We start from the raw sequence: 13,101 nt of genomic DNA, 5'->3' as shown, positions 1-13,101 counted from the left end.
GCCGCCTACAGGGTGTGTGTCTAGAGCCTTTGCCCACCCATCACCAGACCAAAAGGGCAAAGGACATTCCCTCTGCCCTGCATGGAGGGCCCCTGACAAAGATCTCATTGTACATTTCTCAATAACAGCCTCTGTTTCGTGGCAATAATATTATTGTCTGCCACTGACGTGTCACCTCCATTTCCAAACTGGCACTATTTGGCTGCATTTTGCACTGCAGGCTGGGCCTTACAGACAGAAATGGAGCCTCCAGGTCCCATGACCTGAGAAATGCACAGCAGGTAGCAGGTGAAGACACATCCAGTAACAGGACTTGGAGCCACGCAGAAATATGGGAGAGAGGGTTACGGGGAGCATGGCACCAACTTCCTTCAACGGCTTATTTCTATGTTTTCACTTGAAACTCTTCAAAGTGTCCGAAGTATTTAGTGCTGGCCTCAATATTCATTAAAGAATCTACAATCTCATTGAAAGAGCAGGTCACGGGTACCAACAAAGTCTCACTAAGGTAGCTATTATTCCTCTTTGCAAGGCTCCTCTCTGAAGCATACTCTAGCCACTCACTCACTTGAAGCAATACAGAATGCATAATTGGCAAGCAAAAAAAAAATCTGATTTCCTCATCTGTATTATTACCACGTGCCTCCTAAGGGAAGGGCAGGCAGTGGTAATTCTATACAAGTCAGTAACCATGGGTGCACACTTGCAGGGGCAGTTAATATTTCTCTAAGGATATACAAGCACTGGAGTTTGGAGTGTGACAACTTGGGACCACAATCCCACCACCTCTGCTCACTTTCATTCTTTGAGATTCGCTCATTAAATCTCCCCACTTTTTAACTGCGCCAGCAATTCTGCCTTAAAAGATGCTTGCATTCTGCCCAGCTGAGTGGGGCAGGCAGTCAGATTTTTTCCCCCTCTTTGCTCTGACGCACAATAAGGCCATCTGCTGCTTATTCTGGGCCTTTGGTCCAGGAAGCAAGACTCTGGAGACATCCCACATACCTCCACAGAAGGAACCCACCTGAAAGTCAGGGAAAGATGCTCACAGCTGCTGAGAAAGAAGGCCAAAGGGAAGGTCAGGGTGTCAGCAGGAAGGGATGTGCTCATGAGTGAAGGTGGGTGGGGGACAGAAGGCAGAAAGAGACAAGAGGACTTCCTTGGTGGTCCAGTGATTAAGACTCTGCGCTTCTACTGCAGGGGCACAGGTTCAGCCCTGGTCAGGGAACTAAGAAGCCACATGCCACATAGCATGGCCAAAGAAAGAAAAGGACAAGAAGCAGGAAAGGAACCAAAGAAAGGATCAAGTGAGAGGAGTGAAGAGGCAGAATCAAGAAAGCAGGATGGAGTCTTTCAAGTAAGAGGGAGAAAAAGCAGAGCGTTGACGGACCTGTGGAGCAAAGTGCAAGTGATTAGAGGCAAACTCCGTCTCTGAGCTCAGTGAGTTGCCAAATGTGGGAGCTGGAAAGGACATCCAGGATCCTCTAGTGCAAATCCTTTACCGTGCAGACGAGCAGCCGTAAGAACTGAGGTGATTCACCCAAAGGTCACACAGCAAGTTGGTGTGGCAGGTAAACCAGATCTCCAAAATCCTCGTTGGATATATTTACACCTCCTAAGGCTGTCCTTTGGCCCAATGACAGACATCACTGATCACTCCCTTGAAGTGAAATGAAAGGCACTCAGTCATGTCCGACTCTTTGTGACCCCACAGACTGTAGCCTGCCAGGCTCCTCTGTCCATGGAATTCTCCAGAATACTGGAGTGGGTTGCGATGCCCTCCTCCAAGGGATCTTTGCAACCTGGGTCTTCTGCATTGCAGGCAAATTCTTTACCGTCTGAGCCACTGGGGAACCATTATTTGTGACTTACTAACAATCTGTGACCAAGGCAGGGGCCTACAGGGCCCCGACAGGGACTCCAAACTGAGGAAGATTATAACCTTGACTTGGTCTTCCAGGCTGACACCCGAGGAGTCTGTTTCTCTAAGGTCCAGTGTGGCTCCACGGCCCACCCTGGAGGAGGTGTGGAAATTCCCACTGGTGCCGGTAAGTCCTAACAGACACCACTGACAAAGCAGCAGGCATCCACACTAGGCCAGTGTCCCAAAGTGTGTGTGCACACCACCCGCAACCACAAGAATGGTACCCTCTAGGTTAAGAGGTAACATGTGCAGTAAGAAAGAAGTAAGGCTTAAAAAAAAAAAGCTTTTTCTGGTCAGTGATGACACCCAGAAAACCAGAAAGGACACAAGAAGGTGAATGCTTGATTTAAAAAGTCAAAGAGCTCAGACTAGAAGGGGCTGACAGTGTTCTTGACAGGTGGTAGGGAGGACAAGAGGAAGCTCAGAAACAGACTCTGCAATTACATAATAAAAAGAGCATCAATTCAAAAAGTAACCAGTAAGATAGGTTTTTCTAGAGCATAAAGCACTAAGTTCTTTTCACATTGACCCTCTTTTAAACTGAACTATAAGGTCTTAAGACAGACTGTATATTAGCTTTCACTCCTGGATAAAATCTTAAAAAAAAAAAAAGAAAGAAAGAAAATAATGCCAACTGCAGCAACATGGATGGGCCTAAAGATGACCATACTAAGTGAAGAAAGTCGGATGAAAGAAGATAAACATTATATGATACTGCTTATATGTGGAATCTAAAGACTGATACAAATGAACTTATTTGTAAAATACAAACAGACTTACAGACATAGAAAACAAATTTATGGTTACCAAAGAGGAAAGGAGCAGGGGGAGGGAAAAATTACTAGTTTGACATTCAGAGATACACACTACTATATATATATTAATAAACAGATAAACAAGGACTGACTGTATAACATAGGAAACTATATTTACTATCGTATAACAACTGTAATAGAAAAGAATCTGAAAAAGAATAGACATACACCGATATATAACTGAATCACTTTGCTGTACACCCGAAACTAACACAACTTTGTAAATCAACCACACTTCAAAAACAAATAAAAATTTAAAAACTATGTGTCTAGTGGGTCACTGTACAACTTGCCTACCTTCTCAAAATCAAAATGATATTTGTCAAAAGGACAATAAACAGGCATGCTGGAAACTGACCATTCACAAACAAACACTTCACATTTGTTAGGAAATATACTTTACATTTGGCTGACTGAAAAGCATACATCTTACGAAGCAGTATTCATGGGGCATCAAGGTGTCCATGGCAGAACAATCCTCATATCTCAACAACTGATATCTGCAGATGCTTCTCTGAGCAGGACTGCCCAACTCCATTTATGTCAAACCCCAAGCAGGAAGTAATCCTTCCATTTGATGTTCTTATCAGTAGAATTAAGTTCCTGGTTCAACAATTCATCTGCTGTACCCTGGCCTCATTCCAAAAAGATACACCCTTTGGGAATTCTTTAAAAGTCAAAATCAAATACTTAGGAGCAAAGGCTCAAAACTGATAGCCCTGAAGCTTACTCCAAGGACTGTTGTTTTCAAAGTGATCACAATCAAATCACATTTTCAATCTAAGAAAGACAAAAGCTCCAGAGTAGAGAAAGCAAGAAGCCACTTTTTTTTTTTCATCCTACTGAAATTCTCAAGTTCAACTGAAGAACCTTAGAGCTGGACAGAAAATGAGCCTAAGGCTGGCCTGTCCCCATTACTCCCCTTCCTTGGAAGACCCATCCACTGTTCAGTTTGGCAACCTTAAGAAGGAAAGACTCAACAACACAGACTCATGTTCACATGATAATGATTCTCAGGCACTAAGAATACTCTTTGTAAGCTGTCTTACTGATCATGGTGGTTCCTCCAGCCAGGGCTGCCTTGGTGCCTTGAAAGAAGTCATCAGCAGAGGTCATCCCCTGATCAGGCATCTGGAAGCGGGTATGAACGTCAATCCCTCCAGGGATCACCATTCTGGAATGGGCTTCAATGGTCTTCACCCCTCCTGGCACAATCAGGTTTTCTCCTATTTGCCTAAATAAACAGAGTGGGCAATAATGTTCGTAAATGAAATGTCCTAAATCAAACAGCATCTGATAGACACTTTCACCAAGTCCATAAACATTCCTCCTCTATATTCCAAAGACTTTTCAGATTATTGGTATTGTTATTATTCATAATGTCTGCACCCTACTCCCTACCCACAAGAAGCAATGTAGAGCATACTAGAAAACAAAATTTAAATGAGGCATCAGAGGCCAATTCAAGGTTTAGTTACCAGAAAACCCATATGACCAAATGATAACAAAGCCCCAAGGTATTCACATAAAATACCACCATACTTTATAACACACCCAGTTGAGTTACTTATCCGATAACAATTTTCTCCAGACCTGCTTTCACTTTACATTTATTTTCACCATATCCTTTTCAACAAAGGGAAATGAGGATTAAAAGGGTATGGAGTAAAACAAAACAAAACAAAAATAATAACATTATTATTATAAAAAGTAAACACTATGATTGAAACTACTTAAAAATATGATTAGCAACTCAGATAACAGAGGTAGAAAATTATTCATTCATGATGAATAATGAATATAAATTAAATGCATTGATATGCATTAATTAATATTCATTCATGCGTGACATGAATTCATTTCCCATTTTAAAAAAAAATACCTCTGCTACATCTTTCTGTCCCTTTTCTGAAAAGGCAAAACTAATCACCAAGGAGTTGGTCAAGTTCTAAAACAAATTAGTGATGACTAAAAATAGCACATGGGCTTATTCACTCTTCCGCCAGTCTTACAGACCAGATCATGCTGCTTTCCAGTCGGGGGAAAATGGAACATGAAAGTCATGGTACTTGAGAGCCTGGAGCTGAGACTGTCACAAGCAAACACACATGGAGAAAACATTAAATGTTGCAATGTTAAAACCTCTTTTAGGATCATAAATCAGGGTGTGAGTTTCCAGGCAACAGACCCATTCACTACACTTTTCCACTCCTCTGGACTGGTTTGTTGCTGGCCCTTGATAAATGCTGCTTATTTAAAAGATGTCATTTGCTACAGTATTTGTCTTTAAACAGATGTGCTATTTCTCCAGAGCCCCATGAGCTGTCCCAGTTGGAAGGGCATGAGGATACTGGGATGTTCTCAAAGCACTTAACCCTCTAGGGTCTAAAAATACCCTAATTCAATCACTGTTCTGTTGTTTTCTCCTTTGAAACACAATACACAGTAAACGCAAGGGCAGTCCTCTTTGTGTTCATTGACACTTAAAAGAAGGAAACCTAAAATTGCCTTGAATGAGGCAGTAATTTGTCTCTGTGGCCTAGTAATTAATTGGTACCCTTTGGCCCCAACAACTTGGATTCTTGATTAAGAAAGCAGATGTGCCATCATAATAGATGAGGCTGTATCTCATATCTGTGTCCTTTGACTGTCCTACCCTCCCCACACAACAACTACGTTCTAGGAACACCTTTAATATAGTCAATGGATCATAACCTAAGTATTTGGCAACAAAAAGACGTTGTGTCACATTGGTTAAAAATAGTCAATTACATAACACGTAAGGAAATGGGTGTGCATCTAATTGTAGCTTTGAATTCCCTAAATCTGAGTTTTAAATTCACTAATAACCAGCAATCAAGCTGTGTTTAAACAGATATTAAGTTAGTCTCTCTTTGAAGTCACTAGAGCTGATACTAGGCATCTGAATTGGAGATAATGCTTAGGAACACTGCAAGGTACCCAAATTTGTCAAGTTGATGAGTTACACTTACTTGATCAACCCATCTTCCATGTATATGTCTGCATAGAATGACTGGTCATCATTAACAATTTTACCTCCTTTGATCAGAAGACGATCACTCTGAAACAAAGAAGTAGTAAGGTCATAATGCATTCCTGACCCAAGATAAGACAAATGAGCTAAGAACACTTTCACTGTTCCAAAGGGATGCTCAAAATGAGCCAATTTGGGAAAGACTCACTGACCAAGGTGAACCTGTATGTGGCAACCTATTTATCACTTGATGAGTCAGAACGTACTGGCAAAATTCAAAGCTTATCCTAGAGGAAAAAAATGTCTTTCCATTAGACCCAAAAGCAAAAAAGAATTAAAAAAAAAAAAAAAAGCCCAACAATCTCTTTAAAGAGCTATTTAAAAACATTTCAGATAAAGAAGACAATTACTTTAAATAGCTTTAGGCTAAACTTCATTTTAAAACAAAATACACCTACATGTAGGGGAAGTCAATTCTTGGCGAGGTTTGTGTGGGGGAAAAATTAACCAAAGTCTGTTGTCATGGGATACTCTACACAAACACATTTGGTTCAACCATAGCAAGGTTTCAATTCAGTCTGTTCTTTATCTTTGTGGTAAATCACAGCAACTGTAGGTGGGGAGAAAATACTTCAAAGATGCACCATTTTAACTGTTCAGCTGTTAAGAAAAAGGTAAAGTTTTCAGATAAAGTAGATGAGAAAACAAGTTCTAAAACTCTCACACCATTATTGACTGTACATGTACTTATATTTTAATTGGTGCAAAAAAATATATGACAAGCAGCCCATAAGTCACAAGAATGTAACATAAATGTTACAATATGATTCATCTCTATAGCAAATGCTGTTGATGGAATCTTATGCTTAAATCCTGTGTTCAACGGATACACACCTGTATTATTCCACACAAGGGTTAAATGACTGCCCTTTCAATATGGTTTTAATATGGTCCATTTTAACAATAATTAACTCAAAATGCAATTAAAAATAATATTCTCATCAAGTGCAATTTATGTTTAGCACTTAACAAAAAGAGAAAATTAAAGCAACTCTTAAAAAAAATACATGCTGCTTGAGACATAGGGGAAGACTTTTACACATAAATGCACACACACTTGGGTTTAAAAGTATTTATTGTTTCTCTAACATAATGAAAAACATTAAGATTATTTTAATTGTGTACACTGTGGGGGCTTCGCTCTGCTGTAGACGTTGGAGAGACAGAATAAAGAGGCAACAACAATTCCTGCATTTACATAAAATAAATGTTAAAACCTTTACAAAATCCTGCCCTGTAAACCATGTCACCCCCGCTGCCAATCAAACCTGTGAGGTGGATGGAGCCAGATTAACGTTCCCAGGACACAGATAGAAACTAAGACTCAGAGAGGTCAAACCACTGGGCCAAAGTCACCTGATCCAGTGCATGAACTGTCTACAATGACCTCTCCCACTTCCCCAGTACCCAGCTTTGACAGGATAAACATCCCTGGGGAGGCAAGGAGAAGCCCTGCCCTTCACCACCTGCTCGCTTAGTCACTGCGGTACCTGTCTCAGCCATCATGCGAATCCCGGAGCCAACATCATGTTAAGAAAAAGAGAGAGAGAAACATCACAGCCCAGCTCACTCCTGTGGCTTCTTACATAAGAGGCTGGCCGTGTTGATGGAGGGAGGGAAACCATGCTATAGGTCCCACTATCCTGCAATCAGATTTTGTTAAAGGATAAAGGGGGCGCTCTTTTGGGGGGAAAAATCAGTCTTGTTGATTGTTTGCTTTTTAAATTTTTTTCTCCCCACACTGTCAAACCGAAACTGCCTTTTTCATTCACGAAGACAGCGGATTACTTCAGGCTTGCAGCAAATCTGCTCTCCACCCGCCCCCCACCCCACGCCCCAGATTCCTTTCTCGGGCGCAATGAACATATAATGTGGTGTGCCCGCGCGCTCGGCCCTTTGGGATTTTGGGTCTCTCGCACTCAAGAAAAAGCTAGCAGCCACCGCCTCTGCTCTAGCAGTTCATCCTCTAAAACCCTCAGGAGCACACGCCCCCTCCCCCGTGCGTTTGCTCCCACATCCCTCTCCTGCGGATGGGTGTGCCCTTGTGCATCCAGTGGAAGCCGGGGTGCCGGTGGCTAAGGAGGAAACCACAGAGAAAGCGCGCCCTCAGACCCAGCCCTAAACACATCGTGACTTTTCAAAGATTCTTTCTTTCCGTCACCGCCTCAGCCCTGGGTTCTACCAGTTGCAATCACGTTATCATTATATAACAATGAATTTCCCTCGCGTTCCTCCCTCCGCGGGATATCATTCGGGGATGCGGAGAGCTCGGACTGGCGAGAAGAGAAGATGGGGGCGGGGGAGCAGCGGGAACAAGAACCTGTGTTCATCTCCCAAGCATCGCAGAGTCATCGCTTGGAGCTCCTCCTGATTTACAGACTAAGGACCCCAGGGCCCAGGACTGCGCCCGCATCTCCGGCTGCTGCGATCATTGTCTGGCCGAGGCCGGGCCGGGCCATCTGCTCGGCGCGTCGCGCAGCGCCATTACCTCCCCAAGCCCGGCTCCGTGCTGTCCCCAACGCCCACCCTCCTAGCCCGCTTTGTATAAGCCAACACGGACGCCTCCCTGGCTGCAGAAAGACAAGAAAACGAGCCCAGAGCCCCGAAAGGATCCCAGCCCCAAACCCTGGGGCGAGAAAGCCAATAGGGCCATCAAAAACCGGTCCTGGTCAACAAAAAGCCCATGCCTGTTCTTCCTTACCAACAACCCCCCCCCCCCCCCCCGCCACCTCCTCCTCTGCTCATCACCACGTCCCTGTTTTTCCTTCTCGTTTCCCCAGGATCCCGGTACACCCAGCCCCTTTAAGCATCCCTCCGCTGTCATTACGCCTCCGGGCTGAAACCGCTCCTTTTTCTGAAGAACTGGAGGAAGGCTCCAGAAAGCCCCTTATGGTGGGGGCGGGAAATGGGGGAGAATCCATTTCCCCGTCTCCCCCATCAGGCTCCAGGAGTCCAGCCTCGCAGCACGCAGCCGGGAGAACAATATCCGAGCTTCAACCATGCATATTCAATCTGGGATCCATTTGCTTACACCCCGCAGGCCGGCACCGCAGCATCTCGCTCTGACAATAAAAGGATACAGCGGATCTGGCGCGCTACCTAAAACGACCTTAATGCACTCACGCTCCTATTTTAATGCCTTAGAAACTATGCGGCTTACAATTCCATAGGATTGCGTCTCCCATCACGATCGCCTTCTTCAGTAACAAGGGGGGAAAGAGAGAGAGAAAAAAAAAAGTTGGGTTCCTCTTCCTCCCCCTGCTTTAAAAAAATACATATATTCTTTAGACCATCTGTGCTACAAAAAAAGGTTGCTGGCCGATCGCATATCACCCAAGTACCCAACTCACCGTGATGCGTGGAATATTTTTCTTCCCCTGATAAGACATCTCTCTCCTGGGAAAAAAAAATTAATTTCAAAAGAGCAGCTTTAAAACAAAAATTGCCAGGAAAGACACTTGGTTATTTTTTTGCAGGATTGAAAAATGTGCAGTCGAAGAGCTGGTCTTGCTGATAGCAAATATCAGGAACGTAAGAGATAAATGCAATCCTCTGTCTCTTTTTCTTCCTCTCCTACAGCACTGCCCCAGCTAGGGCGGAAAAAAAGAAAGAGAGAGAGAGAGAGAACAGGAGGGAAGGGGGTGGAAATAAACTACAGCAATAAAAGCCTCGGTTCAAGTCTGCCACCGCGGCGCATGCGCCGCCAGCCACTCCCTTTCCTCTCGGGCCAAAGCCATCCGCTTCGAGAGAGACGAGTCCTGATTGGTCACAATCGTGGGATATGCAAATGAGTGCAGGCGGGGAGGGGAGCGGCGCGAGTGCGCGAATTGCTGCAGTGCAGCCGAGGGCGGCGGTCGGTGCGTGCGCCCGATCGGGGAGCGCGCCTTTCGCGCCCTTTCTTTGGACCAGGGCATCGGCCACCGGGGCTGGCAGGGGCCCCAAATGCAGCATCAGCTATGCAGGGATAGCGGAGGGGTGATCATTACGGACAAGGGGAGTCCAGCCCCTAGACGGTGGGCTTAGATGGGGCCCCGGCGGCATGCACCCGCTCGCGCGCGCCCCGGTGGATGCCCGCCCGCGCGCCAATCCGCGGAGGCCGCCGCTGCAGCCCCGCGTGGGGTGACTGCGCCGAGCCAATGGCTTTGCTGGCGGCGAGCGCGCGACTGCACGGCCGGCCGGCGCCGCGCCGCCCGGGAGGGGCGCCCGAGCCCTCCTCCCGCCGCCCTCGCCTTTCGCGAAGGCTCGCTCGGCCTCCGCCCAGGAGTCGACGGGGGAATTCAGATGGCAGCGAGCGGAGGGAAGGCGAGCAGGGCGGGAAGGCTCCGCGAGGCGCCGCGCCGGCCACGCCCGGCCCTGGAGAGGGGCGGCTGGACGCGGGCCTGTGGGCGGCCGGCGCCCGGCTGGGCTCCCCGGGGGCGGAGAGGCGCGGGCCCGTGGTGAGGCTGCGGAGAAGTGGAGCCGGAGGCCAGGCTTCGGGCATCCTTGGCCTGGCAGCTGGAAAAGAAAGTCTGAAGCCCTCACTGCTCTAAGGGAAGGAAAGCAGCCAGGGAAGACGTAGTTCGCTGCTGGGGATGGAAACCCCGCCCTGAAACATCCTTTTGTGCCTTGGGGTCGCCAGGAACTTGGGGGCAAGGAGGAGCATCAACCGCCTGTTGGGGCCAAAAACGGCTCAGTCTAGGGCCCGGGTCTCTTTAATAGTCACTCTCACCTACACGACTTAGGGGAATGAAGCAGGAGGCAAGGGGTGGGGGGAGGGCTGGGGAGTACACTTCTATGCTGCCTGCAGTTCTGTTGAGAAACTGTTAGGATTAACAGCGCCCAAGGAGCTCAAAGGATGTGCATTGCTATAGACTGGCCGCCCAGTTCACATAATGAAGCCAAAAGCCAGGAGATGAACTGGAGAAGCTGGAGAAATGAAGGAAAGGCAATCTCAGAAAGAAAGGTATCCTGAGTCATGGAGAGAACTACCCAGAATCCGTTTAAAACACGGGGAGTCTTAACTCCCCAGCCAGAGATCCTACCACACAGGGCTTTTAAGGCCTCTCTTCTTGGGCTAGAAATTGAACAGGTTGGGACCCCTTGGCTCTGTCCAAGTCCTCTGATGCTCTTACTTCAGAATCCCTGTAGAAAGAAGAAGCTGAACCACTTGATCACAAGCAGTCTATCAAAGGTTGCCCAGTCAGGTACAATGACTAAAACATCTGGGTTGGCCTTGAACTTCTCTCCTAGAGATCAAACAATAGATAGAATCCCCACATAATCTATGCCTGCCAGCAACCATGGAGAGGGGGGAAAAGTCTATTTAATTGGCTCACACCTGCTCAGCAAAGATTAGCCAGATAAATGCAAAATAATCCTGAGGCTAGGATGGGCTCACGTTTCAAAGTCTCTCTGCATCTGGCCACTTTTTGGGTGGTTATTTGTCTCTCCAGAAGGTGTAAATAAGATGCACCCTGTCACTCCTCTTTCTGTAAATCCTAAGGTCGCAGAAAGAGGCTCTGGGGCACCCAGCAAGCTTCCCAGCTGGTTAATTTACTGCAGTTCCAATTAGCTCTGCATCTTAAAAACTGAAAAAAGGAGCACTTCCCCCTCCAACTCTGCGATGTGCTAAGAGCCAAGTGAGTTGAAGTCAGCAAGTATTGGTTTCAGCCTGAAAGGGTCAAAGTCACAAGTCTGAGAACACAGAATGTACCTTCCTACCCAGAAAACCCACTGTCATTTCCAACCAGGAGTGGGTGAGGGGCAGCAGGAGAATGAGTATCCTATTAAATCATAAGGAAAATACTACTTGACAAACAAGTAAATGTGGGTCAAATTAATTTAAACCAAAATAACCACTATTGACATTGTTTATATTCTTGTTCTATGTTCCTGCTCCCGAATTGCTTGATCGTAAAGGCTTTAACTATACCTTGTTATTTATGAGTTTGCCCTTGAATATTTTGCTCCCAAGAGCTTTTATATCCATCTTATTTATATCAGTCTTATTTCTATATCCACTGATACAAGGTTTCTAAACCTAATGTCAGCAGTAACTGACATTACCGCTCATAAATATCCCGAGATGTGATGTTTAAATTCATTTGTCTGCTCCAAGTAGAGCCTAAGAGTATTTGGCACATAGAAGGTGCCAAATAGATTTAATTGACCAAGGACAAGACTGTCAGCAATCTGCATTTCTTACCATACTTACCACTCAATACAATGCAGAGAAGGAATCGATGTGAGGGAGAATTTTCCACCCACTCTGCATTGATTGACTTGTTAATATACAGTATTTTTACACTGTCTTTGGATGAACACTGAGTGAAAATTGCCTGTAAAGTTACAAATCATTGTCCCTGAACCAAATAGTTGAACCGATTCTCAGGCATGATTTTTCTGAAATTTTTTTAAACTTAAAGCATTATAAGCTGGCCTATTCCACATTCACGATCCCTTCACAGTCCTTGCCTTCCCATTTCCCATAGGCCTCCCCCAGCATCTAGAAAGAGCCAGAAGTGATGTGGTTGTTTAGTTGTCATGTCTGACTCTGTGACCCCATGGACTGTAGTCCACCAAGCTCCTCTGTCCATGGGATGTCCTAGGCAAGAATACTGGAGTGGGTTGCCATTTCCTACTCCAGGCTATCTTCTCAACCCAGGGATCAAAACTCTGTCTCCTGCATCGCCAGGCAGATTCTATACCGCCTTGCCACCAAGGAAGCCTGAGCAGTGATGGACAGTGGGTTAATGAAATGGTTCTGCTGCAGACATCCTGGTGATCTGCAGGAAGGGAGACCCTGCCTCATGATCCGAGAGCAGCAGGAGCGGTATCCTATATCCAGGGATAACCTATATCCAGGTGGTATGTGTGTGCTCAGTCCCTTCAGTCGTGTCCAATTCTTTGCGACCCCAGGGACTATAGCCCACCAGGCTCCTCTGTCCATGGGATTTCCCAGGCAAGAATACTGGAGTGGGTTGCTGTTTCCTCCTCCAAGGGATCTCTCTGATCCAGGGATCGAACCCACATCTCCTTCATCTCTTGCAGTACAGGCAAATTCTTTACCATTGAACCATATCCAAGTGAGCACCAAGTGAAGTTTGAGCTCACAGAGTCTAGGAGCTCTTTCAAGTCTTACTCATCTTTTACCCTAATAAAGAACCTGATGGAGAAAGGGTACAAGAAGGATGGGGTATATGGAGTGATGACATCCAGTGTGTTTGAGATGTTCCGGTCCTACAACCTGCCAGTAACCGGGGGTGGGAAGTGAGTCCCAGTCACTCAAGCACTCCAGCGTGAATGGGCTGCTTTCGGTTCCTCGGCAG

The 13,101-nt window shown here is 45.9% G+C and overlaps 1 protein-coding gene across 2 annotated transcripts in view; it reads right to left on the bottom strand.

The window, feature by feature from the left end:
- Positions 1 to 13,101, bottom strand: part of DPYSL2 (dihydropyrimidinase like 2) — a 121,013-nt gene that overhangs the window by 69,206 nt on the left and 38,706 nt on the right. The window contains exons 1-3 of one of the 2 annotated variants that reach the window (XM_040243398.1): positions 9,145 to 9,472; positions 5,733 to 5,821; positions 3,789 to 3,973 (exon numbers count right to left, since the gene is read on the bottom strand). In XM_040243398.1, the coding sequence (XP_040099332.1) occupies positions 3,789 to 3,973; positions 5,733 to 5,821; positions 9,145 to 9,183 (313 nt within the window). In that variant the 5' untranslated portion in view covers positions 9,184 to 9,472. Of the gene's footprint in view, positions 1 to 3,788; positions 3,974 to 5,732; positions 5,822 to 9,144; positions 9,473 to 13,101 lie in introns of those variants that run through there. The other variant, XM_040243389.1, reaches the window with a different exon arrangement.

The sequence above is a fragment of the Oryx dammah genome, unplaced genomic scaffold, assembly GCF_014754425.2.
Source record: "Oryx dammah isolate SB20612 unplaced genomic scaffold, SCBI_Odam_1.1 HiC_scaffold_1, whole genome shotgun sequence".
NCBI lineage: Eukaryota > Metazoa > Chordata > Mammalia > Artiodactyla > Bovidae > Oryx > Oryx dammah.
Note: the sequence above shows the minus strand (reverse complement) of the source record. Positions and strands in the feature narration are given on the sequence as shown.